The 26,473-nt window shown below is 31.4% G+C and overlaps 6 protein-coding genes across 6 annotated transcripts; all 6 read right to left on the bottom strand.

Moving 5' to 3' along the window:
• Positions 1-228: 228 nt before the first annotated feature.
• LOC110692757 (lipid transfer-like protein VAS) lies at positions 229-3,068 on the bottom strand. Its single transcript, XM_021869822.1, has 3 exons — positions 2,639-3,068; positions 2,144-2,206; positions 229-518 (listed from the first exon to the last, which is right to left on the bottom strand). Exons 1-3 carry the CDS (start codon positions 2,952-2,954, stop codon positions 406-408), a joined length of 492 nt encoding a protein of 163 aa, XP_021725514.1. The 5' UTR covers positions 2,955-3,068; the 3' UTR covers positions 229-405.
• Positions 3,069-4,333: 1,265 nt separating this feature from the next.
• On the bottom strand, positions 4,334-5,637 carry LOC110692899 (non-specific lipid-transfer protein-like protein At5g64080). Its single transcript, XM_021869975.1, has 3 exons — positions 5,256-5,637; positions 5,050-5,097; positions 4,334-4,627 (listed from the first exon to the last, which is right to left on the bottom strand). Exons 1-3 carry the CDS (start codon positions 5,578-5,580, stop codon positions 4,617-4,619), a joined length of 384 nt encoding a protein of 127 aa, XP_021725667.1. The 5' UTR covers positions 5,581-5,637; the 3' UTR covers positions 4,334-4,616.
• A 3,338-nt stretch (positions 5,638-8,975) lies between these two features.
• On the bottom strand, positions 8,976-10,548 carry LOC110692898 (lipid transfer-like protein VAS). Its single transcript, XM_021869974.1, has 3 exons — positions 10,069-10,548; positions 9,619-9,699; positions 8,976-9,430 (listed from the first exon to the last, which is right to left on the bottom strand). Exons 1-3 carry the CDS (start codon positions 10,379-10,381, stop codon positions 9,348-9,350), a joined length of 477 nt encoding a protein of 158 aa, XP_021725666.1. The 5' UTR covers positions 10,382-10,548; the 3' UTR covers positions 8,976-9,347.
• A 699-nt stretch (positions 10,549-11,247) lies between these two features.
• LOC110692896 lies at positions 11,248-13,444 on the bottom strand. Its single transcript, XM_021869973.1, has 5 exons — positions 13,056-13,444; positions 12,897-12,947; positions 12,448-12,495; positions 12,177-12,248; positions 11,248-11,728 (listed from the first exon to the last, which is right to left on the bottom strand). The coding sequence occupies exons 1-5, from the start codon at positions 13,357-13,359 to the stop codon at positions 11,352-11,354; spliced, it is 852 nt and encodes a 283-aa protein (XP_021725665.1). The 5' UTR covers positions 13,360-13,444; the 3' UTR covers positions 11,248-11,351.
• A 5,097-nt stretch (positions 13,445-18,541) lies between these two features.
• LOC110692895 lies at positions 18,542-20,977 on the bottom strand. Its single transcript, XM_021869972.1, has 3 exons — positions 20,590-20,977; positions 19,615-19,683; positions 18,542-18,980 (listed from the first exon to the last, which is right to left on the bottom strand). Exons 1-3 carry the CDS (start codon positions 20,885-20,887, stop codon positions 18,634-18,636), a joined length of 714 nt encoding a protein of 237 aa, XP_021725664.1. The 5' UTR covers positions 20,888-20,977; the 3' UTR covers positions 18,542-18,633.
• Positions 20,978-23,468: 2,491 nt separating this feature from the next.
• On the bottom strand, positions 23,469-26,417 carry LOC110692894 (clumping factor B-like). The gene is made up of 7 exons (XM_021869971.1): positions 26,031-26,417; positions 25,826-25,879; positions 25,576-25,623; positions 25,402-25,449; positions 25,167-25,214; positions 24,393-24,443; positions 23,469-23,982 (listed from the first exon to the last, which is right to left on the bottom strand). The coding sequence occupies exons 1-7, from the start codon at positions 26,341-26,343 to the stop codon at positions 23,726-23,728; spliced, it is 819 nt and encodes a 272-aa protein (XP_021725663.1). The 5' UTR covers positions 26,344-26,417; the 3' UTR covers positions 23,469-23,725.
• Positions 26,418-26,473: the final 56 nt, after the last annotated feature.

The following is a 26,473-nucleotide window of genomic DNA, read 5'->3' as shown; positions in this document are numbered from 1 at the left end:
GAGAATAAACAATCCAATTTCAGCCTTCTAATTAGCTAGAGTGGTTGATGTTATTGCTTGGATTGGTGTGATTTTATTTAGATGATTATAAATTTATAATTAGTCTTGTACTGATTAAGAACCAAAAGTGCTAACACAACTCTATATAAGGTAGAGCTTTAGAGGTATATAAGTACACTTCTATAAGAGCCGGGACGGAATTAGACAATACCCAGGTCTAACATCAAATTGTGATGGAACAAAGCACTTAAAAATTAATTAGATACTCAGGAAAATGTTCAAACACTGAATGGCCTCATCAGAATTGATGTCTTCCACAATAATGATATGATGATTATGATCACCATGGAATAATTTCTAGATTACACAAGTTAATTAAAGATATCAAAAGAGCAGAAGCACATACTAAAACATTGTATATGCTCCAAACATAAGTAAGATAGAAACTATTCCAACCGAACCAGCTCCTGTGATCTTAGGGGCAGCATTGCCAGGAGGACTGCTTGTAGACGAGCCCCCTGCAAATATTGATCAGATGATTAGCTCAGTTTAGTACATCCAAATTACACGGGTTTCATGCAAATTAATGTATAAAGGCTTTCCTAACTACCAGTACCAAACTTACTACAAAGCATATATGTAGAGGTTGGTCACGCTACCAAATAAAATTAACATCAAAATCCATCAACATAATCTTGCCACATGACCACATGGAAAATAAATCACCCCTTCTAGTTCATAATATTGTTCCCTTTCGGAGGGAAAAGTGTGTGTGTGTGTGTGTTGGGGGGTTGCCTGTTTGGAACCATCTAAGAGCATTTTACATGTTCAACTCTAACCTATATGTGGGAATGGCCCTGAAAGGCCTAAATCAATTCCACATCTGCTCTTTCAATCGCTCAGTTAATACAGCAGATCAAGCAATGGCTTTGACTGAATGCAGACCGCTTGGACTGAATGCAGACCGCTAACTTTATTTGTGTTCAGATGGACTACTCGAGCTAATGACCAATGCAAACAATTTCAGATATAGGTATAGTGCTTTTGATATTAGTGGTTATTACCAGGTGTTTCCGCTAGTTTTTGTTAGTCTTGGGGAAGGGGGTTTTGCCCTTCCCTTGGTCTTGACTAGGTTGGACCCGGTCAACTTGTTCATGAAAATATAATATTTCTCAAACTATTATCATTGTTCATTCTTGTCAAACGCATTCGAGGAGAAAAAAGAATTCCATGCAACAGAGAGAGTAAACAGGGGGAGAAAGAGGGCAATGTGCATATTGGTGACAAAAGGTGATAGTGGTGGGAGAAAGGGCTGGGCTAGTAAGCCATCTTGCTAATCGCAACTGGCTAACTATAATGAAATTCATCTTAGGGAGTAGTATCACCTTTAATCCCCCTCCACTTTCAATCAAATAAGGCTACAAACCAATCAAATATAGGAAAATTGATAGCGAAGTCCTGACTACTGACAGTCTAAGTAAACACCAATCCTTATTCTTTCTTCATTCATGACACCAATGATTCAGGCATCGTAAAAGGTACTTAGGATAGACAGACAGCAATCTAGTATAATTCTGCTTACGAAGTAGCTCAACAATTTTCAAACACGCATGTTAAATGCTTAACGTAAGTAGAAGCTAAGGTTCCTTTACCTAAAGCAAAGGTGCTAGAAAAGGTCTTCAAGTGGAATGGAAGCACTTATTTTGAAGTGTGCAATTAGTCCCTTGTAAACAAAGTACTACAACCTCAAGTCGGGTTGGTCTCTAGAGGCCAAATGTCCCAAGTTTGACAAATTCGGGCAACAACTGGCTACGAACCAAAATTATACACAACAATTCAGCTAAACTTTATGTCGATGCCTCAATCAAAACTTTAACCAAAACAAGATATCAAAACAAACCACTTGATCAAATGAATTCATGATAGTGACTCCACTCCACCCACTTCACAACCACCAAAAATTCACCATACCCATTTATTTTTCTTTCCAGTTTGTCACAGACACAATGTATCAATCCAAAAAGCACTCAGTTTTGTAACTAGTATTATTGTCTTTTGTCACACACACAATGTAATAAACTAAAAATAGAAACTAAAAAAAAACAATTTTCAAAAGGCCATTCCAAAAATGAAGCGTTTTTACCTGGAGGAGTTGGGGTTGATCCAGCAGCAGGTGAAGAAGATGGAGATGGGGCTTGGGCTAAATCTGAACAAAAGGGTTAAAATTTTAATAAATAATTAATCAAACATTCAAAAGTATTCAAAATAAATTAATCAATAATACAAATCCAATAATTCGAGTAATTAGACTATAGGATTGCAAATCATGAAATCAACAGTATATTCCCACTAATACTACTTGAATCATCAATTGCATACCAAAATCCAAAATCAAAACCCAATAACACTCTCAATCCAAAACATCGAAATCTACAAGAACAATTTTGATACTAATTGAATAATTCGATTGCAAATTAAACAGTAATTTCACTCTAATACTACTTAAATTATATAGAAACCCAAGCAAAATCAAAACTTTTTAAACCAAAATCAAGTAAAATTACAAATGACAAAACCCAAAATAAAAATCTAAAACAAAAAGAACAAAAACAATAAAATAAATGAAAATATAACCAACCTTTGCAAAAGGTGCTGGGATCTTTGACAGTATTAATATGACAAAGAGTGATGAGATTAAGAGCTTGAGTAACATTAATATGAAAAGCTTGAATTAAAGCAGGATTATTATAAATATCGCAAAGACATTTTCTTTCTTTTGTGACGGCTTCTTTGAGTGGAGTACAACAGCTTGTATCGGGTGTTTTGGTGGCGTTCAAGTAGGAGAAACACGGTGCTAGCTTTGTTGCGCACGAGGGTATTCCGTCCGACCCTTGCGCCGCCGTAGACGCTACTAGCGCCGCCAGTAAAACCACCAACATCGACAATTTCCCCATTTTCTAAAGGATTGTAGTGAACAATTCTTTCTTTTTGGTTTTTAATTGGAATGATTTTATCTCAAGGAGTCACGGGGGTTTAACTGTTTAACTTTAGTTTAGGCTAGGTTTTTAGTCATTTTGTTTATTGGAACTTATCTTATTAGGTTTTGACCGAGTCTATCTCAAAATGCGTGTTTATCAATACGTAATTCGTATTGTGTAGGACATGACAGGGCAGAGCAGAATAAATTTCAGCAAAGTAGAGCAGAATAGCTCTAAAGAACCAAGCCTAAATCTATTATTTAATGAGTAAATCACGTAAATGCAGTAAATTACTTTCTTTTTGTAGTTAAAATTAATCACATTTTATTATTGACTCAAGTCTATCTCAAAATATTTTAATGAGTAGATCGCATAAGTTGAATTAACAATGTTTTTATCTCTTGTTATCATGAAATATGGAAGTGAGTAGAGTTTAGCACTTTACCCTAAGTATACTTGTTATTGTTAAAATATTATAACTATAGTACAAATCTTGAATCTTGATAGAGCTTATATTATAAAGTTATGGTTATATATATCAACATATATACTATGTAAGTAATGCAAGTGATTTGATTTAGCGACACATTTTGTATCTATCTAATGTAGACATGGACAGTAGGACCAATTTGAGTTAGCACATGGTGCAAATTATTATGGCTTGTAACAGGATGTGAAATTTAATCTGTATAATTCATTTGTCCCTCAACAAGTCACAGTGAGTAGATTACATACACATGATGTATCTTGAAATTAGTAGTTTTAGTAAACAACTAGGACAAACTAACAAATATATGTGGAGTATTATTTAGGGAGAATGTATTGCTTTTCAAACACTACATGAGTAAATTTCAAAATTTGGCATAAGCCCACAACTCATGGAGGTCATTTTTGAAATATGTATGGACTAACCTAACATGACAATGGGTTGTGCATAAAAGAATGACAACAATACATGACCCAAGTTAGTTGGAGATCAGATGAAATATTGGCTAGGTATGAACTCAATTAATGTATTGAAGTTCAACCTAAGAATGACTCTATACCAATTTTGATTTTTCCTTCACACACTTTAATAGTAGTGGATCTACTTGACATGTGGATTTGCATGACTTCAATTAAAAATAGACAATACATTTGTATGTGCTATTTTTTGTTTTTTTTTTGACAAACCGTATGTACTATTTAATGATATGTTATCTGGTCATCTAATGGTTCAATGTAATTGCTTCTTGGTATATTGCTTGTATTATGATTTATGTGATTGAACTGAGTTAATTAGAACTTTATTTTAGAAAGTTCTTTTTTTTTGTCATTAAAAAAACAAAGAAAGGATTTTTAATCTAATCCACAAATTCACAACACAAGAGCGTTTAAAATTAATAAATTACTTAGATTACAAAGAGCAAAATGGAGAGATTTTGTGTTACTCCGTAGTAAAAATTTTCCCTTTTATTATTGGATGAGCAGAAATAAGCAATACTTCAATACAGAAAAGAAATTTTTTCTAAAAAGAGAAAAAAAAATGGAAGAAAGATTAAAAGGACCCAGGCCCTCAATAGAACATTCAACGCAAAGCAAGAAAAAGCCCAAACATCTGATCCAGTCCAAGAAATGTTGTTGCCCAGCTGACTTTCCTTAGTCCATACCTACAAAAGTTTTAATGCCAATTAATTTCATGTAAAATCATGAGTAATAAATAAGTCCCTCATGATCTTATCAACAAAAGTTTTAGAAAACGAATTTAGAGGTAAGATTAATGCATATCTTGTTTGAATGTAACTGATTACACATATATTTATATATTTTTCTTAGTTAAAACCTATTTCAATTAACTTTGTATTATATGTACAAGTATAATATATAAAATACAACCTCCAAATTAAATGATTTAAATCGCGCACACCTTAAACATCTAATTAAACTACAAGGATACGTAAGATTGATCAAACTAAACAAGTAGTACAATTATATCTTACTAGTATCATAGATCTAGCTTTTAATAATTAAGTTATATAAAGACGAGATGAAAATCACAATACTTATGTAAAAAGACGAAAAAATTACAAACCTGAAGCTGGAGCCACAGCTGGAGACATTGATGGAGCCAAAGCTAGCGCTGTTGTTTGAAAAACAATACCACGTCAAATTAATTGTCACATTATTTCCACTTTCAATTCAATAACAATCACTTTAATTGTCACATTATTATTTCAACGATTGAATATATTGTACATACGTATGTACTAATAGATTAATTAGGAGCGAATAAGTTACCTTCACATTGAGCAAGTATATCAAATTGGATGCCACAACGTTGTGGTAGAGTAAGTGCCTCGGTAACATTAAGGCTCAAAGCCTGGATTATCTCAATGCTGCTAAAGATTGTACAAAGACAAGGGAGATCATTTTTAGTCACCATCTCTAGGGGTTGGCAACATGCGGCGGGTGGCACGGCGGTTGTCGAGTTAACGAACGGGCCACAAGGATCGAGCTCCATAACACAATCTGGTACGTCAACTTCATCTTGTGCTCGTGCCGCTAGCGGTGTTGGTACCACTAGCACCACCATCAAAGCAGCCAAGCACAACACTTTGCTCATTTTGTTTTCTAAAGTACTTCGTTTAGTTTACGTGTTTAATTTGTTAAATTTTATACTCAAATTCTGATTTCTATTTATAGACTTATTATTTGGGTATGTTTGTATGTAAGTAGCTTATTAAATATAAAAAGTCATTTTTTATTGCGGAGTATTTAGTTGATTTGTAGTGCATGATGATAATTGGTGAATGGAATTTCCTTAGGTATACATTTGAGCTTAATGTATTTTGGAAAATATATGATTGACCTTGTTTGTGTTTTTTTTTTATTCATTTTTCTTTCAAATAATTAAAATGCAACATGTAAGTGTTTATTATTTTTAAAAAGAATCTCCCTTAAGAGTTAAGGTCTTAGCTAGTTGACCTTCTCCATTAGTATTGTAAATTTGTAATACGAAATTACGAAGTATGTTATAGCAATTAAGTATGTACTTTTAATAGCAAGTTGTTTTTGGTTGAATTGTTGAACGGATGAATTCCATTCAACATAATTATAAATATAGTTTCCCATTATTCTCTATTTTATTTTGTAAAGGCTAGGATGGGAATAATTTTAACTCTTATACAACTATACAAGTATTAAATATTATTACCAAAGATGGTAGTTAGGATCTGTTGTCTCAATAAAATTCTCTTAACCAAAATAATTTCTTTTCCTCGCCATGTGCTTAATTATATATCTTGTGATATGAGAACTTAAGCCTGCAACTAACATTGATTGCCGTATCTAATAAGGTACAACAGGTTGTATGGATGTATGATGTGAAACATAATCAATTACTACGTAGATTACTAGTACTACTTCTTGAGTTAACTAATATATACCCCCTCCTCTGAATGAATACTGCATAAATATGACTTGTTCACCTGCCATGATGTCAATGCACAACTCTTACCAATATTAATATCTTCAATTGTCATTTAGCAAAATTAATAAAAATTTGATATTGTGGACATATAAATATACATGCATTACCGTGACTAATTTAGCAAACTTACTAATAACTTTTGTCATGTATAAAATATTACAAAGAATAAAATCAAGTCAAAGAGTGCAAAGTCAAACTAATGCATATATAGATACCGAGGGATTATATATTATATAAACTTTGTATAAATATCTTCAACTTGTTTGAAAAATGAAATACTTTACTGGTAGATCGAATGTAAGCTCGATGTCAGCCTGTTAAGAAGTAGGCCGGTTCATGTTCATATATATGTCTAGGCGAGTAGGCGGTCTAACTAAATAAAATTATTCTCCTTATATATTAATGTAATAGCTAGTCTGATCTTATGGCTTACCAACATACCAAGTCTACGCAAATAATGTCTTCGAGAAATATAGAAAAATTAATGGCAAGAGCCAATCTAGGGAGGCTGTATTGCCTGTATATATGAACGAAGTATCCTTGAATATTTCTGTTATCACGCATGTACTCATCATCACCTTCATATGGTGGCAGTAAAAAATAATACTACATTGTTGTTATTTTCAATATACGAGTAGTAGACTAGTAGCTAATAAGTTTGCTAGGATATTCCCTTGACTATTACGAAGTACAATGTATATGTGCTAATATATACTATTACTAATTCGATTGCTTTTAAAATATGACGACCTTAATTTATACATACTTTGTATACAACTGTACAAGTTGCAGTTGTTGTTGGTTTTTTTTTTTTGTGAGATTTGAAAGAATTGTAGTTGGTTTTTATTGTTATATCTCTACTGGAGCTCCATTCGGCGAAAAATTAAAGCTAGCTACGTAGGACCTGTTCTCATAGATTGAACTCAACCAAACTGAACTGAACTAAACTGAGTTGAACTGAACTGAATATTTTATAAGAGAAGGAAATTAGGAGCTGAACTGAGTTGAAATGAACTGAGTTGAACTGAACTGAACTGAATTGAAAATAAACGTATGAGAACAAACCCGTATATTCAACTCAATAATGTCATAGCTCATAGATCTAAGACTTTGGACAACAAATATGCTGTATAAGTTATGATGAGGAATGGCATGATCGATGTTATGACTGGTAAGGAGATAGAAATGAGAGTAAATATTGTTAATTTGAAAATTGGTTGTACTATTTTGGTGATAATATTAATGCTTTGATATCTTTTAACTTGGAGAAAATTAAAGTGATAGTTTAATGGTCAAGGTAGGTTAACTTGAGTTCCAAGTCTTCATCACATTGCCACATTTCGTAGCTTTAAAATAGTAATTAAATGTATTACGTTACGGAGTATATTTAGTTAGGATTTTTTGTGAAAAACTACCTTTTATATACAACTTTTTGTGAAAAACTAACTTTTAAAAAAAATGTTGTAAATGACTACCACTTTTTAAAAATATGTTGTAAATAACTACCACTTGCCGGAATCTTGCCGTTGACTTTTAATTCCGACGTTGACTAGACCATCCCCACCCCCTCCGCCTCCCTTTACTAAATTTCGACCACCACCCACCCCCTCCGCCTCCCTTTTCCAATTTCCGACCACCGCCACCCCTGCACCCATCCTTTTAGCCATCCCTTACCCCTTCTTGCAGCCCTCACAATCGGACCACCCCCACTTCCGTTTTCGACAGCCATTTCCGGCCACCCCTCAAACAAATTATCAATTTTCTGATTTCCGGCCCCAAATACTTCGAAACCCCTCAAACAAGTTATCAATTTCTAGCCAAATTTCATCTCACCCACCATATCTCACCCTCAAAATCCCGCCCACCCTCCTTCGGCCCCCTCGAAAACCTTACCCTTTTCAATTTCTGGATTTGGGGTTTTTTTTTTTTTTGAATTTCAGGTTTCAAAGACATTGAAGGTTAGTTTTAATGGTGGTTACGGGGAAGAAGGGGTAGGGAGGACTAAATTAAAGGAGGTTTGCAAGAAGGGGTAAGGATGGCTAGGGAAAAAGAGGGCTTGTAGGGGGTGGGGATGGTCGAAAATCGGGAAGGAAGGCGGAGGGGCAACAAGCGCAATTTTCCGGCAGGGGTATGGGTAGGGGCAGTCTGAAACTGGACAAAGGGAGGGGGAGTTGACGGCAAGGGGGTGGGGGTGGTCGAAACTGGAAAAGGGAGGAGGAGGAGGGGTGGGGGTGGTCGAAAACGGGAAAAAGCCGCCAAGTGGTCTAGTCAACGCCGGAAAAGTAAGTCAACGGCAAGATTCCGACAAGTGGTAGTTATTTACAACATTTTTTAAAAAAGAGGTAGTCATTTACAACATTTTTTTTAAAAGGTAGTTTTTCACAAAAAGTTGTATATAAAAGGTAGTTTTTCACAAAAAAATCCATTTAGTTATTCGAAAAAAAATGAACTTTTTCCCCCCTTATTCTGAGCATAAAAAAAGCATATATATGAGGTCAATTTTAATAATTATAATCCAATTATATAAGTATTAGTACGTACAAAAGGTTAATATCTTAACTATTATCGATGATATGCAAAATTATGACTTGTGAGGTTTATTATAGCAATGTGTTAGTAATATAAATTTCGAACAATGTAGAGCTTATTTGTGAAATTCGAAAAAGAATTGCATGTAACCACCAATTATCCATTACAACCTCAATGTTACCAATTGAAGAGATCGAAATCATCAATCCAATAATACAATCTCAAAAAAAAAAAAAAAAAAAAATCATTATAATCCGTTCTCCATACTATGTATGAACACGGATATTAATTATTTACGAGTAGTTACACTAATAAGAATGGCATGAATCAAGAATTATATATGTGTATCCCAGTTGGGAGTGTAGACGTTCCTAATAGAACATTAATCCCGCCAATACCAACATCAAGCTAGAAATTGGTCCCGCTCGTTTAACGATGTTTGCAGCACTCTTTCCTGCAAGATTAATTACGATGAATTTCAATAACGTATTAGTTAATTATTTCAATTTACTTCGATAATATGGATTAATACAGAGTTACATATGTGGCAACTAACACGAGGTGAAAAGTACGTCTATATTAGTTTTGAATCCTGATTTTGAATTGAATTGCTAAAAGAAATCTTAAAATTGTAGTAATTACCTGCGGGACTTGGAGATGATTCAGATGAAGTTGTAGTTTCACCACCAGCTACTGGAGATTTAGTTGGTGCTGCTCCTTTTACTATAAATATCAAATAAGTTGTAAATAAATTTAACTTTTGTACAAAGTTATGAAAGGAATAGAATGTTTGAGAATTACGAGAGAATAAAAAAGGCATACAAGATATTATTAGATTCGCTTAATTGTACATTAGCAAATTTTCATGATTGTACATTATATTTCCAACAAATTTGATCAATATTTCAAAATTGTTTTTTATATTCCTTTTTTATGACCTTTAAAAACCACATTATAAGATCAAAGGAACACAAAGGGTACAACAAATTGAATACTTATGTAAAATTATTTAATCACTCAAACTCTTAAGGACTTGTAACTAGTTGCATTATAATTTTAATAGCCATATATATAAAACAATAAGAATATTACCTTTTTTACAAAGACTGGTATCAACATTTTTAATGCCACATTTGGTGGGGAGCTCCATGGCCTGGGTCATATTGACATGATAAGTGGTGGCAAGTTCAGGGTTCTCGAAAATATTACAAAGGCATGGCACCTGTGTTTTGAACGCCTCCGTAAGAGGGCCGCAACACATTGGTGGTGGATTGGTAGTGGCATTGATGAACTGCGCGCAAGGCATCAATGCTTGAATGCATGACGTGCTTGGATCTTGAGCGTGTGTAGACACCAACATTACCGCGAATACTACCATGATCATCATCACCTTCTCATATGCCATTTTATATGATCTCTACTAGGATGGAAATAAAAACCTTCCTTCTTATTAGTGTACTAATATATGAATTTGATTTTACTAGAAAAAATAATTTATTGAAAATATGTTTGATTTGTTGAAGAATTTTGGATTGGTTGTATATATAGGATGAATCTTAGAATGTAGCAGATTTTTTAAGATATCAATGGACCTGGCAATTTTAAGCCAAGGTGTAATTTAATCTGTAGTATAGCTGTAACATGTTGGCCACTAACTAAATACATCACATGAACTACGTTATTAACTGTAATTTGAGAAATTTTCATGTAGTACTAATTAAGGAGTAATTAATTGATAAATTTAATGATATATATTAAGATAATTTAACAATAGATTATGTTTAACAACTAATTATACCATATTCACAGCTCATCATGTATGAAGTTGGAATATTAGGATATGGTTATATATATACTCCGTGACTAGGCTTTTCGTCCCATTTTCTTTTTTGGCTGCCATATTAACTTGGTCGCATATCTTTTTCAGACATCATTTTCATGGAAAATATTTTCCATCAAAATAAATGGACGGAACCAACTCATATCCTCATGAGTTTCACGTAGATCAGATCAATAACCGTCGTATGGGTATATAATATTTTTACAATTCAAACAAATGAAGATAAATGTACATATTGGACTAATAACAATGAAAATAAAAAGTAGTCTTTAATTTAACTAGCTACATTATAAGATATTAATAAGAATACTATAGTAAATTTTGAGATGTCCATTTAAAAATTAAATGCTCAAATTAAAGTTTGAAATTTGTGATCTCTATTTTATAATAACCCACCTCAAACTCAAGCCTTCACAATTAAGCACAAAATCTTTCACAATATCATGTGGATGTAGTATTTATTAAAAACAAGTGATCGAAAACAAATCATAACTCTTGAAAATACAATGATTCAAATCAAGATATCATAGTTATTTTAAATCAAAAAAGTTATTGCGAAAATAATCAAGAGTGAACTAGGAAGTAATCCAACTATATGTGCAATATTATTGTTGTTACTTCCACTTATGTTTAGGCTGTTCTTCGTCTTCTTTGGAATCCGACTTCCTGTGGTGCTGCTATTTGAACTAGGGCATAATGTATCGAGAGATTCACTGATTTTACAAAGCGTCAAATATTGATCAAAAGTGTCGGCATTTGAAGGATCATCAAGAACAGCGATCTTGGCACCAGCACAGAAACACTCACTTTCATCTGTTACTGCTTGTTCAACAATGGGACAACACTCTGATATTTCACTCTCAGACTTTGAATCAGTACAAGTTAATATCTTTGACCAACATTCGCCAACACCTGTGTATTTGTTGTACATGAAAAATAAATCAAAATATACCTTACGTGCATGTTTTTATTTTATTTTTTTTTTATTTTTTAACCTTATCACTAGACCAAACTTTGCTTGGTTACCACGCATAAATAAATTATGATATGATCCAATGGTTAAGTGAAAATGTATACAAGCATCACTAGTCTTAACTTTGGACTTTGAGGTCCGAGAGCTTAATTAATTCTATATGGTGATGCGAGTAATAATAAAGATAATTATTTCGTAACACATTAGCTATATGGTATGATACAAAGTTTGATTCGTTCTCCTAGCCAAGGGATAATTAAAAACCCTAATCTATGTATACACTAGTCATTATTATGAATATACAAGTAGGATAATGAGTAAAATTCATACTTTTTGAAAGAACAAATGTTTTAATTATTGATACATCAAGTTAAACGAAGAAATTACCAGCTGGTAGTGACTCATCTGGCGAGGGAGTTGATACGTCGGTAGCAGGGGTAGAAGTTGTAGAAGTAGGACCTTCAAAATTTAGAAATGCTATGTATATTAGTACATGCGGCCACTTAAATAATACGTATGTCGTATATATATAGGTATTTATAAATCATTGTACGGAGTACTAGACCAACATTGTACAACTAATAAACTCATCTTATTAATAACAAAATGTTCATATGAAAATAAGTAATTAATTCACATATGAATAAATTACACGTACTTGGTGGTGAGGGATCTTCTACTGGAGCTGAGGTTGGTATAGAGCCGCCTTCAAAATCAATTCAAAATAGTAAACTTAATTTATTAGTGGATCGGAGTAAGTATATAATTTGATTATATGACAAAACTTAATTACAACTTACAAGTATAATAATGTAACATGATCATCATGGATGTATTAAGGAATGACACGACCAACACACATGTATTAAGGAATGACAATTGGATTTAAATCACATTTACTAAATTTCATATCGGATTTAATTTAACATTGAATTTCCATATTTTTGTATCAGATTTGGACTATTGTCTAATAAAATGAAGTACTACCTCCGTTTCATATTATTTACAACGATAGACATTTTTCCTCGATCTCTACTTTATGTCAAATCATTGCGAATAATATGAAAATAAGGTAGTATATAAAATTGTAGATAGAGATGTAAATACTTGATGATGAAGAGTCTGGTGACACCAGTGGAGCCGAGCTTGAATCAGAATCTTCATAATAAACAAAAATAGCAAAATCAGTTATTATTTCTTATCTCGCAAGTAAATAATGCATTAGCTATGAGATGGAATAAGGAGATCGAGCGAGGTTGTACATACCATCAGGACATAAGGTCTGAAAAGAACCAGAAATGTCACAAAAAGTAAAGATGGTAGAGAAGGAAGCATCAATAGTTGCATTTTGTAGCGCAGTTTCTTTCATCAAACAAAAGCAGTCTCTTTCATCGTCTATTTCTTGCTGTATAATTGGACAACACAATGCTACATCATTATCACCAAGGCAGCTCGATATTTTGAGCCAACACCCCGCGTTTTCGACTTCATCGTCTTGTGCTAGTGAAGGTCTAATTGATATTGTTGTCAACATTATTATTGCAAACAATACCATCTTCATCATTTTCATGCTTATTCGATCTCTTAATTACTCTCTCTTTTTTCTTAAAGCTCTAGCTTTATGAAGTGTATATAATGTGAGTATGTAAATATAAGTATTTGATGATATTGAAGCATATGTTATATTTATAGCCAATTTCATAGGAGTAGATTAATTATGTATAAAGAACTTAAAAAATAATAATTGCCAATATTTTTGTAAATAATGTAAAGGTTGATACAATAATTAAGTATTTCAGTATCTCACAAATGGACGCTACCTCGCCTGTGACTTATTATTAAAAAGTATTTAGAGGTATATAGTACATTATACTTTGTATTACATTACATTCTTATCACCACAAATCCACAATCGTTAATTATATGCATTTTTAAGGTACTATTATTACGAGATATGTAATGTAACACACTAACACAAAGTATAATGTAGCACGCACTATGACCCCATGAAACAAATTTTATTATACATCCGAGTATATAAAGAGTAATTTTTTGTTTTTCCTTATTTGGGCGGAGTAAAAAGTGAGTGTTTAAGGTGTTTGTGGTACACTGAATGATTGAAAACACATAAACTTTATCATCATGTTCATCCTTCTACATGAGATATGAGTCATATGACATATCATTTACATCACCAGTGCAGTATTATTGCTTTCTAGAAATAATAAGCAACTTCTAGAAGTTGCCAGACATGCATTTCATAATACTATAAATAGCGTATGTACTTTGTAGTAATGCATAATCGTTGAACGTAACATTTGACTTCTGTTTTTATACTCCTACTTGTAAGCTTAAACGTATAACTAATTATTGACTTCTTGTTTAGTTGTTTATGGAACAGCCATGTGCCCATGTGCATGCAAGAAATTGTTTTGTACGTAATTTTTCTTTGACAAAATTAAATAAAATCAAGTTGGGTTATTTCTTTAAAAAAGATTGAAAAAAAAATTCACTTTTATATAAATTTTATAATCGTTAAATTATACTAAGTACATGCCGCCCAATTTGTACAAATTAACGGTGGATTGAAATATTGGATCAAGCCAAGTAAGTTAACTAATTGATGGATGAGATCTTGTTAGGTACATTATAGTGTCAATTAAAGGATCAACTTTGCATAATTTCACTAATACGTCAAAGATCATACAAAAGCCATAGAAAACAAGGATCTGAAGGGGGGGGGGGGTAAAAATGTATGATACACATGTTATGTATTATAATTAAATTTGTAGTATGTCAGGGAGAATGTGAAGTCTAATTTTACACACAAGCGTATAATGATTATTTTTTGTAGTTCGATACATAAGATACTTTCTTTATCGAAATTTTTGTTCTATAATACGAAGTAATTATAATATTGGATACAAGTTAATTGTTGTTCACTAATTATTAATGAAATATATATTTATGTATGATTCAATTTTCTAATTCTAAGTATATTCCTTACATCATATTTTTCTTACTATACAATGTTAAAAAATGTTATATCTATACGGTCAATACAGAATACATAGGAGTACGGAGCAAAACACTATTATATTGAAGAGCAATGACCACTAATTTTGAAATAATAATATTCTCTCTATGTTTTAATAAGAGTAACACTATTAATGCGACCATGTTTTAATAAGTGTTATATATATATTTTGATAAAAAAAAAAAAAAAATACATTTTAATATTACATCGTTCTGTTCTCATGTTCTTTACTCAAATCCACTACTACCTTTATATATATATATATATATATATATATACGCCGAATTTTATTTCCTCTCATATTCATTACTTTTCAATAAATTATTAACCTTACTCTCTTTTTCTTTTACAATTTTTTAATATTTCAACTTTTCCATTTACCTCTTATTTTATTTAAGTTAATTACTAAAATTATGTGTTAGTCAAGTGTAACATTTAAAAAAAAAAATCAAGCATAACACAGATTAAAACACAATAGGATTAGACTTTATGATTTAAAAAAAAATTGACATACAGTTCCAAATTTGCAATTAGTCAATGTCAACTTTGAAGTTTTAGGGCCTCTTAAATAAGTCATCAGCCAGTAAGGTACGACTTCGGAATTTGAGGGCATTAATACAAGTACTTCTAGAATGTGTGCATGAACGTGCGCAACTAGCATGGGGGTTGACTTAGTTTTCATTGGATATTAGTAAAAACCTTTTCAATGAAAAATTAAATTAGTTTTTTAAATAACCTATTTTTAAAGAAAAAAACAATTGTAAATGAATTTTTCTTAGTTTGATTGCATACAAAAAAAAGTAAAAGAAAAATGAAATAGGAGTGAGAATGGATGAGGTAAGGAGGGAAGTAAAAATGAGGTCTATTGTTTAGGATGTAATTTTCCACCATTAAAAATTTATTTTTCATCCCTTCACAAACCAAACAAATAAAAATAAGAAAAAAAAATTATTTTCTATGAAAATATTTTACATCAAATTAAATCAATTTTATAGGCATTGAAAAAAAACCCTATAATTATCGACAATAGTGTTCGATGAATTTATTTTTCTCCAAACAAACTCTATTTGTTATTTAAGGAAAACCTTACAGTAAAATTCAATTCAGGTGTGCACAATAACATCAAGACAATTAATTAAAAAAAAGTACATAGTGTTTTTAATAGAGCTAGTAATACACTTTATTAGTTATGATATGATATTCATACTACAAAAATTTTGTTAATATGAGTATTGTAGCTTCCACTTAGAGCTGGTCATGGGCCGGGCTGACCCGTGGGCGGTGGCACGAGCACACCAAGCGGCCCAACACAACACACGCCCGCTAGCGGCATAGCACGGCACGAGGAACAAGGGGTAAACCGTGGGTCGTGCCGTGAACATAAAAATAAAAATTTGACATGAACTCGCCACGAGCTTAGGCCTGCCAACACGACCCATAATATAAAAATAATTTTTAAAAACTATAAAGAATATAAAGAATAAAGAATTATAAATAATTAAAATTTAAAATTAATTAATTAATAATAATTTTTTTAATTAATAATAAAAATAATGGGCTGGCTTGTGGCGCGGAAAGACCCGACAATGTAGACACATGGCGGTGCCATGATTTGGACTGGAGTGTGCCATTTGGTGGCCCGGCACGGTATAACCTGCCATCATGTACCTAGGCCGGCACGAGCCACCTCCTAGCATGGTGAGGCACGGCCCGTGAAGGCCCGGTAAGACACAATGCCTAGATCTTCTTCCACTACTACCATTGTCACTGTTATCTTCATGTCAAAAAATATGACAATTTTGTGAGTTTACCTTTAAACAATAAGATTATGGAAATTCTACAAGTTTTTTTTTTTATTTTTCCTTATGCAATATTTATTTATTTTTTTTTTTTTTTTTTTTTTTGACAATAGCAAAGGCCTTATGCGATATATACATACGGAGTATTTTTTCTTTCAAGCAACAAACCACCTTGTGAAAAAAGATGATTCAACAGTAGTTAGTTTTAAGATGACTACCATTACATACTAAATTTTTTATGGGCTGATTTTAATTTAATTTATTTTTTACGTCAAAAATTATAACTCATTTACCTAATTTTTAGAATTCATTTACTGTTTTAATTATAAAATATAAAACTTAAAAATAAATTTTGAAAAAATATATATATAAAAACATTTATTTTTAGTTTTGACACAAAAAAAAAAAAAAAAAAGTCAATAAAATATTATTATAATGATAGTCATTTTACAGAAGACCACCATAGAATTTTTATGTGAAAAAAGATAGGAGTTAAGAAAGAGAAAAGGCTCAATGCTAGAAGTGAAATGAGGTTATATCGTATATAAATTAATGAAATATTTTATGAAGGAACCATTTTGTATAAAACAATTTTAAAATATTTAAATATAATATGAATGAACCACACTAATTGGGGAAATTAGTAACATATTATTACAAGTTCACAAATCACAATATAAAGAAATGGAGCAAGTATCTAAATAATGTCACAAAAATCAAAGTGCAAAGAAGTAAGTGTATATATATATAAGTATAATAATACAATTAGGAGTGAGCATGGGACGGGTACCCGTACCGTTAGTACTAACGGTTCGGGTACCCGATAACCAATATCACTAAAAGTGATATCCATAACCCGAACCGATAAGTTTGGGTACCCGGACTTCGGGTACCCGTATTTTCGGAACGGTTATCGGGTACCCAATAAAGTATCCAATAGTGATAATTAAACTTAAAAAATTAGTTATTATGATATTTTTTAACAATAATTAGTAACAATACCACATGATCTTGACCAAATTATTAATAACATTACTAATTATTGATATTTATAGTGATTATGAAGTAATGTAAGAGTTTAAATATTGAAAAGATAGATTTAAGTAGGAAAAAAAACAAAATAATTGCTTATCGGAACGGAACGGGTACCCGTTAATTTTAAAATGATACCCAAAAACCATACCCGATAACAAATTATCGGAACGGATACCCGAACCGTTATGGTTATTGGATCAGGTACCCTAATTTTCGAAACGGTAACGGAACGGATTTTTGGGTTTTCGATTATTCGGGTAGTTTTGCTCAGCCCTAAATACAATTATACAAATTCAATATGGCTGGCCATAATAATTAGTTGAATTAATTGTTATTTTCTAGTTATAGCCAGCTAGAGTGTCTTAGAGAATTTTTAGATGTTGGTCGGTTATGAGTATATATTAATCGATTTTGAACTTCAAGCATCAACATAAACTTTTAATTGAGTTTGTCCTTTAACATGGTATTAAGAGTCAGTACGCGTGACATAAAGGTCACCGATTTAAATTTCATTCTTCTCCTACTTTTTGTTAAATATTGGTCTGGGCCGCATCCGTCACCAAGAGAAAAAGTCCACTTCACGAATCCAAAGGATATTCTATCCCAAAACCATATGGTGATAGAAGGAGTAGCCCCTTAGCCTTATAAGGTAATTAACTCTCTCTTCTTCAACCAATGTGCAAGGACACTTGCATGTGGTGATTCTTGATAGGTCTATTTTTCAACACTTTCAAGTGGAATATTTCTCGTTAGGTATGAGAGGCCAATGCCACTTGATGCCCAAAGGGTGGCTCTCATGTACCGGGCGTAATAGAGTATATAAACTGATCCCGAGTTTCAACCATCAATATAAAAATGAGAGTAGTATAGATAGAAATAAATAAATCATCACTGTAATTATATATGGAAGTGTTTATATATTATTGAACAAATGCTTGCACAAATCAAAATTCTTAAAATGAGGATGTCATAGTCATTTTAAAACCAAGGAACTTAAGGCCAAAATAATTAAGAGTGAAGTGGGAAGTAAACCAACAGAAAGTGCAACATTATTGTTGGTACTTCCTTTTATGTTTAGGGGCTTTGCGCTCTTTGGTATCTTGGCTGTTGTCCCATGGCTAGCACTACTAGGGCAGATTGTGTCGAAAGAGTCGCGAATTTCACAAAGCGCCAGATACTGAAAGAAGATGTCGGCATCGGAATTACTACAGAAGCACTCCCTTTCATCTGCTATTGCTTGTTTAACGATCGGACAACAATCTAAAGAATCAGACTTTGAATCTGTACAATCTGATATTCTATGCCAACATTCGCCAACATCTGTTTGTTGTACATGAAAACATAATTATAATTAATTACTGCCAATGATCATAAAAAAATATATATATAATCATGTGGGATTACACAGTCGATGATTATTTTGCCTTCTAGCTCTTTCTTCCCCTCCCTCTATTAGTTTTAATTATATGGTGATTATACTGATATGAGTACTGGTAAAATTAATTTGCGTGTTCTTCTAGAAAAAAATATTTAATTAAAAGACTTACAACTGACAAGGTGTATGTAAAACCCTAGTCCATAGACCAGTATATATTTGACTTGTGAATGTACAAGAAATAAGAAATAATTACTCTTTTACACTTGTAAGTTACAACGCATACTTTTTTTCGGTATTTAAAAAAACAGGGCCTTACATGATTTAATATATTTTTAATAGTAGACCATGAGTAATAAATAAGGGTATTAATCAACTTTTAATATATTTTTTTTTTCAATTATAGTGTGTTACAAGTATTCTAATATTTTTTAGAAAAGTGTTGCCAAATATATTTAAAAAAAAAAAGGATTATATATATATATATATATATATATATATATATATATATATATATATATATATATATATATATATATATATATATGCATACTGATTTGCATCACACGATGAAGTTACCTGTTGGTAGTGACTCATCTGATGCTGGAATTGTTACTTCGGTAGTAGGGGTAGAACTCGTAGGAGGACCTTCAAAATAGAGATGCTATATATATCAGCTTTTCAGTAGCCATGCAAAATTTTGACTAGCTTTGATAATTTATAATTTTAAAAAATATAGTGATGTGTGATCTTGTTAAATTCGTTTTGTTTTATACTTTAAGTAAATAATATCAAATTTATAAATTTCACATATTAGTAATAAAGTATATTAATAATACATGTGAAATCTTGTTAGATTCATCTTGATTTATACTTTAATTAAATAATATCATGCATATTTTATAATTTTTACATATTAGTAATACAAAAATATAATAATAGAAATAATAATGCATTAACAAGCACGTAATGAGAATTGTTACATTTAATCTAAAATGAAATAGAGTACCTAAACTAGCCAAACTACTACTCCTTCCATTCCTAAATAATTAACATCATGCAACATGCCAATGTAATTATGATTATATATACATATATATATATATATATATATATATATATATATATATATTGAAAAAGTCAAACGTGTCAATTCTTAATACAGTACACCTTATTTAAGATGTTATATAAAACTTTAAATTAATACCTATCTAACAAAATACTCCGTATTTCATTATGTTTTTTTTAAAACACAACTATAATATGATGGTCAAAGCTATTACGTTAGTAGTGAAAAAAAAAAGTTAAATGTGTCGATTCTCTAGGAACGAAGAGAATATATTCGTTTCTTATTAAGTATAACAAAAAGTATTATTTATAAGATATATGAGTAAAAAAAATAAATAATAAATAAATAATAAACGGAGGTAGTAATTTGAATTCCTTATCAAGCTTCAATTCTAATGTTCATTTACTTTCAGATCAAAGGTATGGTTTAATTCGAGTTTTTATTTGACAATAATGTACGTTCCATTATATCGAGATTGCACTTACCGTCAGGGCATAAGGTCTGAAAAGAACCAGAAATATCACAAAAAGTAAGAATAGTAGAGAAGGAAGCATCAATAGTTGCATTTTGTAGCGCAGTTTCTTTCATCAAACAAAAGCAGTCTCTTTCATCGTCTATTTCTTGCTGTATAATTGGACAACACAATGCTACATCATTATCACCAAGGCAGCTCGATATTTTGAGCCAACACCCCGCGTTTTCGACTTCATCGTCTTGTGCTAGTGAAGGTCTAATTGATATTGTTGTCAACATTACTGCCAACAACACCACCTTCATTTTCATGCTTAATTAACTTGTAATTGTATACTCTCACTAGTCACTACCCTTTTTTATAAAGTTCTAGCTTATGATGATATTATGCAATACTTAATGTGTTTGTAAATATGATCATAAGATATTATTATTGAAGAGTATGCTATATTTATAGCCACCTTCTACAAGTAAAATATTAATAAAAGAGCTAAAAGAATATTAATAATTGATATTCTTTTAATAATGTAAAAGTTATTGATTGAGGGATCGAGTAACTCGATTAATCCTAACCACGCCCACACAGAAAAATCCCCTTTTTTTTTTCTTTCTTTTTGAAAGAGGAACCAAGTGTTTTTAATTAGGCAACTTCTAGAAGTTTTGCCAGACATACTATAGCGTACGTAGCAATGCATAATGGTTGAACGTAATATTTGACTTCTGTTTTATACTCCTACTTGTTAGCTTTAATTTAATTAATTCTTGTTGTTAGAATATAGTCATGTGCAATGTGCATGCACCAAATGGTTCTGTACTGTATACTTCTCCAAGTAAAACAAAATCAAAGGGTCAAAATCTAAGTAGTAATTCTATCAAGTACCTTTTTATTTTATTATTTTTTTGTTTTATATATTCGGATATTAATGGATTATGATACGGAGTAAGTTTTTCCTTAATTAGCTACATTTTGTAAATTTCTTCTCATTCATTGTTCATGTGAGCGCTGATAGTATTATGAAAACTTTAGCCTTATTTTAAGTTCTTAATTTGCAGTTGGTCAATGTCAACTTCTAGAATGACATGCATGGCGCTAAACACGTGAACGTGCGCAAGTTGCATGGCAGTTGACCTCAGAAAATTTTGAGTTTGACTTTTTTTATAAACGAAAGTACAGTACATTGAGAATAAGAGAATAGTAGCCGTAGGTGGAATTAAAATTATGATACTTGGTAGTTGGTACGTATCACGTATGATATAATTTGGCCAAAACTGGCTATTAGGCAGACTGGGTTAGGGTCCATTCTTAATCGAATCACCGAAGATTGCACTTTTATACTCCCTCCGTTACATATTACTAATTACTGGCAACAAAGGAATATTTTATGTCTCACAAATAATACCCCTGTGTTGTGAGTAATATGTAACGGAGGGAGTATATGTAATAACATGTCGGGCTAACATTTAGGTTGTGAGGGGTTCATAATGGGTGGGCCACTAAACTATTTCCTCTGTTTTATATTAATATATTTCTTTAACCACATTTGTCAATGCATACATTTAGATAGATGTAAACTTATTTGATTACTTATTAGCAAAAATTTATAAAAGTTTGATTGGAAATTAGACGACATTGAGACGAATCTAACAAGACCATGTATGATTTTTTTTTTAACACTAAAAAAACGAAGTAAAAGTAGGTTATGTGAATAGTTCGCAAAGCCAAAACATGTCAATTAAAAATTGGGAAATTGTTCTATGTGCCTTTAAGCTTTAAAAAAATGTATTGTGTACCCCTGAAAACTTTCAAATGCAGTGTGTATCCCCGAGGTTTGTAAGAACTTGCACCAAATACCCCTAGACTCATATAACAAATGATAATTTTGTTAATTTGAGACCCCATATAGGCTATAAGCATCAAATTCTATTATAGTGTTACAGTGTAATACTAGTATAATGCTAAAGCATTTAATTATCAAGCAAACTTAATTCATAAGTCAAATTCTAACACCTTAAAGTTTAGGATTTAGAATGATCGATGGAGTTCAAATTTTGATGTAATTTATGCTTTTAGGCGGTTTTACTCTATATAAATATAAAGTACTAAAATTGATTCTGTGTTTGGGCATAATTTTAGTTTGATAAGTCAATGATATGTGCATTTGTAAGACGATCAGAGTATGTGGTGATTTTTTTTTTTTTTACAAACCTTAAGGGTACATGGTACATTTGAAAGTTTTCAAGGGTACACGGTGCATTTTTCAAAACGTCAGGGGTACACAAAACAATTTCCCAAAAAAAAAAGTATTAATTGAATTGAATATAAGCAATGATTAATTAAGTATAATGAATTTATGATCAAAGATATATCAATGTTTTTTTTTTCATTATCTAATAAATTAGGCAAATATTTTGGTCATATGCAAACTCTACCCAATTAAAGTCCCAAAGTTTATGACAATTAAGGGCCCTTTGATATTGATTTCGATACTATTGTCATTGGGCTACCCTATCCAACAAGCATGTCTAATTATGGTTGTGGGCTTGCGAAAGTTTACTAATAAAGTGTGTGTAAATGCGTGGGATAAATATTATATGAAAGGATACTTTGTCTATCCCTATACTCTATGAGAGAAACTATATGTTAACCTACAAAAAATGTATGTGCAAAATGTAATAAGTGAAGTTTTGGATAATTGTGATGAAATATGAATCTATCGTTAAAAGAGATTGCGTGCTTAATTATGTTAATCCATCCCATTTAAATACTTTATTTTATTGTAATAGCCAATGAATGTAAAGTATACATGTTGCTTATGTTAATCCATTAAATTAAAGAGATTTTTAAAATGAACATTTTGTTACAAAAAATTGGGGGAATACAATGAATATAATAATGTAAGTAATGAGGAGGATTTTTTTTTGCATAGCTTTCAAGGGTTAATTTGTATCGATCGAAAATTAAAATAGTTGAAGCATAACCGTTAAATGAAAATGCTTAAAAAGGCAAACATAACATTCTTTGAGGAATAGAGGGAGTAATAAAGAGTAAAAGCCAAGCCAATTTATACAACATTTTTATAACGATTCCAAAAATGCGGTTAGATGATAAAGGTATTTTTGAAGAAAAAAAATTATAGTCGCCGCAGAATTTTAAGACAATAGTATCGCCCAAATAAAGAGTGCATTACTAGAAAATAAGACCATTTGATAATATCTGATCTTGTTTGCATTACTGTCATTTTTATCACCACCTCTTATGCTGGTACCACCACCTGTGTTCTTAGTATCATTAAAATCACTTTCGTCGCCACTTCCATTATTGCTAGTATCATTACCATCACCACTTTCATTGCTAGTATCATTACCATCCTTTTCATCACTTTCATTGCCCGTATCATAATCAGTAGCTGCAAGAGATATAAACTATATAAACTGCTCTTTCTATGTAAAACTTTGACCAGCATATAATTTTAGGCAAAAAGTAATAATAGTAGATTTGAGAGGGAAGTATTTATTAAAAGAGTATTAGGGTTTGAGTATACTAGTACAATGAAGATCATGATAGAAGAAAAAATATATTTAAATGGATCGGAGTATGTTTGAGTATAAAGAAATGACATAAGTGTAAAACTATTAACATGGTTGTTCTGGTGTTGCTAGGGAAAAATGAATTAACGATTGACGGTGGACCTTCATTTACTTTTTTTTTTTTTTTTTCCAATAATACACAAAAGGGTTTGAAGGACCTTCATTTTAAAAACATTAATAAGTGTAAATTCCATTAGAAAAAAATTGGTTGGACGATAAAAAAGATTACCTGGCGTTGGTGGAAATAAAGTTTCAGCGGGGCTTGATGGAGTTTGGTCACCTTCGCATTAAATTGACAACATTAAAACTCATATCATTATATACATAGTCAAACTAGGTTAAGTAGTAGTTTTAGTTGGTTATAGTACTATTTAAGACTTGTGATTAAATTATTTACATAATTCATCCTATATTACATAGGATTCTTGCTTTTACCAAGTTAAATAACAAATAAAACATAATGACACAATGACTTGATTAAGAAGTGATCTTGAGCCAATTGGTAATGTTTAAAAATAGACAGACTAAATTTGTTGATTTTGAATTATTTTCAAATGTAAAAAATAGTTAAAAAAAAAATTATTTTATAAATTTCCGAAAAATTAACATTAATTCATTTTTTATTTTCTTAATTAATTTATGATTTTTTAAAACAGATTTTTATTTAATTTTAGCATATAAAATCAATAAAAAAAAATCTAACAATCACAACCGTCCAATTTAAAAAATTATAGTTCAAATAATAACTGTAAATTTTCATTTTAAATTTATACTTAAAAAAAATAATTAAAAAACCCTAATTAGCTTGAACTACTTAGATTCCCTCCCGATTTAACGTGATCCTAGAATCGATTCAGGCCATTTTTGAACGACATAATTAGTGCGAATAAACAAGCATGGTCGCAGCCAAAAAAAAAAAAGCATGGTCATGCAATGTACTCATGCTAGTATTAACCAATTGAATCATGATTTATACATATATTGGTGCCTATTAAAATAGTACCTGTTGGCGGCAAAACAGGATTAGATTCTGTAGGGCTAGGCTCAATACCTTTAAAATTCAAATTGCATTATCATTAGTACGAAAGATATGTATCATTTGTCAAAGTTTGACCTTGACAATGTACCGATCAAACTAAGACATGTGAATGATACAAAAGGGGTGCAAGTTAATTAATTGAATAAATTTCCACGAATAATTATTTATATATATACTTTCTGGTTCCTATGAAAAATACCTGTTGATGGGGTAATGGGATCAGATTCCGTAGGGCTAGGCTCAATACCTTCACAATTCAGATTGCATTGTCATTAGTACGAAAGATATGTATCATTTGTCAAAGTTTGACCTCGACAAATGTGCCTATCAAATTGAGACATGTGAATATAAGTGTGGTTCCTATAAAAAATACCTGTTGATGGGGTAATGGGATCAGATTCTGAAGGGCTAGGCTCAATACCTTTAAAATTCAAATTGCATGATCATTAGTACGAGTACATGATATAGTACCATTGGATCGATGCATGTCATAAAATTAAAGTATTTGATTATGTAATTTAGTAAACTAATAAAAAAAAAATAACTACCAGAATTAATATATGCTCTATATATTTGAAACAAAAAAAAAGTTAGTCGTATATTAAAGGAAGCTGAGACATTACTTGGTGGTGACTCTGGCGAGGAAGATGTAGGCACAATAGGGCTTGAATCAGAATCTTCAAAATCAGAATAGCCAAAGTCAGTACATGAATATGTAACGATGTGTCTTAATACACACATTGACTTATCCATGTATCAAAGACACAAGATTATTGTGATTGTACGTAAATTCAATAAATAATGCAAAAGTCAAAGTGACGAACTCACCAGGGCATAAGGAGTCTAACGAAGCAGTAACGCTACAAAAAATGAGAATGTTAGACCAAGTTCTGGCATGGGAGGCATTGCGTCCGAAAATCTCCTTTGTCAAACAAAAGCATTCTCTTTCATCTGCAATGGCGTCTTTGATGGTTGGACAACAATCAAGAATACTGCTTGAATCTTCCATACAATCGCTAATTGTCAACAAGCATGATCGGTCTACGCTTTCTTGTGCGAATGATCCCCTTATTCCGACTAATAATATTGTCGAAATTACGATAGTAATTATTGATCCTATACATCTCTCGCTTCTCATCATTTTTCTTGATCCTATACTCGTATTTCTCTAGATTTACTCAATATATATATACGAGTCTGCTTCCGAAATTAACATCCAAATTTATCTCTTCTTGTTTTTTTAATAAGATCTGATGGCTCTTTGCAACCCT

The sequence above is a fragment of the Chenopodium quinoa genome, unplaced genomic scaffold (assembly GCF_001683475.1).
Source record: "Chenopodium quinoa cultivar QQ74 unplaced genomic scaffold, ASM168347v1, whole genome shotgun sequence".
Classification (NCBI taxonomy): Eukaryota; Viridiplantae; Streptophyta; class Magnoliopsida; order Caryophyllales; family Amaranthaceae; genus Chenopodium; species Chenopodium quinoa.
Note: the sequence above shows the minus strand (reverse complement) of the source record. Positions and strands in the feature narration are given on the sequence as shown.

Excerpts from the sequence above, each read along its gene's own strand:
- LOC110692757 (XM_021869822.1), bottom strand. The coding sequence starts at position 2,954 with ATGGGGAAATTGTCGATGTTGGTGGTTTTACTGGCGGCGCTAGTAGCG. Across the intron at positions 2,207-2,638 it reads TCCCAGCACCTTTTGCAAAG|ATTTAGCCCAAGCCCCATCT; the intron begins GTTGGTTATATT and ends CCTTTTGTTCAG. Across the intron at positions 519-2,143 it reads ATCAACCCCAACTCCTCCAG|GGGGCTCGTCTACAAGCAGT; the intron begins GTAAAAACGCTT and ends CAATATTTGCAG.
- LOC110692899 (XM_021869975.1), bottom strand. The coding sequence starts at position 5,580 with ATGAGCAAAGTGTTGTGCTTGGCTGCTTTGATGGTGGTGCTAGTGGTA. Across the intron at positions 5,098-5,255 it reads TATACTTGCTCAATGTGAAG|CGCTAGCTTTGGCTCCATCA; the intron begins GTAACTTATTCG and ends TTCAAACAACAG.
- LOC110692898 (XM_021869974.1), bottom strand. The coding sequence starts at position 10,381 with ATGGCATATGAGAAGGTGATGATGATCATGGTAGTATTCGCGGTAATG. Across the intron at positions 9,700-10,068 it reads TACCAGTCTTTGTAAAAAAG|TAAAAGGAGCAGCACCAACT; the intron begins GTAATATTCTTA and ends TGATATTTATAG. Across the intron at positions 9,431-9,618 it reads ATCATCTCCAAGTCCCGCAG|GAAAGAGTGCTGCAAACATC; the intron begins GTAATTACTACA and ends TTAATCTTGCAG.
- LOC110692896 (XM_021869973.1), bottom strand. The coding sequence starts at position 13,359 with ATGAAAATGATGAAGATGGTATTGTTTGCAATAATAATGTTGACAACA. Across the intron at positions 12,948-13,055 it reads TCAGACCTTATGTCCTGATG|ATTCTGATTCAAGCTCGGCT; the intron begins GTATGTACAACC and ends TTTATTATGAAG. Across the intron at positions 12,249-12,447 it reads AGAAGATCCCTCACCACCAA|GTCCTACTTCTACAACTTCT; the intron begins GTACGTGTAATT and ends TAAATTTTGAAG.
- LOC110692895 (XM_021869972.1), bottom strand. The coding sequence starts at position 20,887 with ATGAAAATGAAGGTGGTGTTGTTGGCAGTAATGTTGACAACAATATCA. Across the intron at positions 19,684-20,589 it reads TCAGACCTTATGCCCTGACG|GTCCTCCTACGAGTTCTACC; the intron begins GTAAGTGCAATC and ends TCTATTTTGAAG. Across the intron at positions 18,981-19,614 it reads AGATGAGTCACTACCAACAG|ATGTTGGCGAATGTTGGCAT; the intron begins GTAACTTCATCG and ends TACAACAAACAG.
- LOC110692894 (XM_021869971.1), bottom strand. The coding sequence starts at position 26,343 with ATGATGAGAAGCGAGAGATGTATAGGATCAATAATTACTATCGTAATT. Across the intron at positions 25,880-26,030 it reads GTTAGACTCCTTATGCCCTG|ATTCTGATTCAAGCCCTATT; the intron begins GTGAGTTCGTCA and ends CTGATTTTGAAG. Across the intron at positions 25,215-25,401 it reads TCCCATTACCCCATCAACAG|GTATTGAGCCTAGCCCTACA; the intron begins GTATTTTTCATA and ends TGAATTTTAAAG.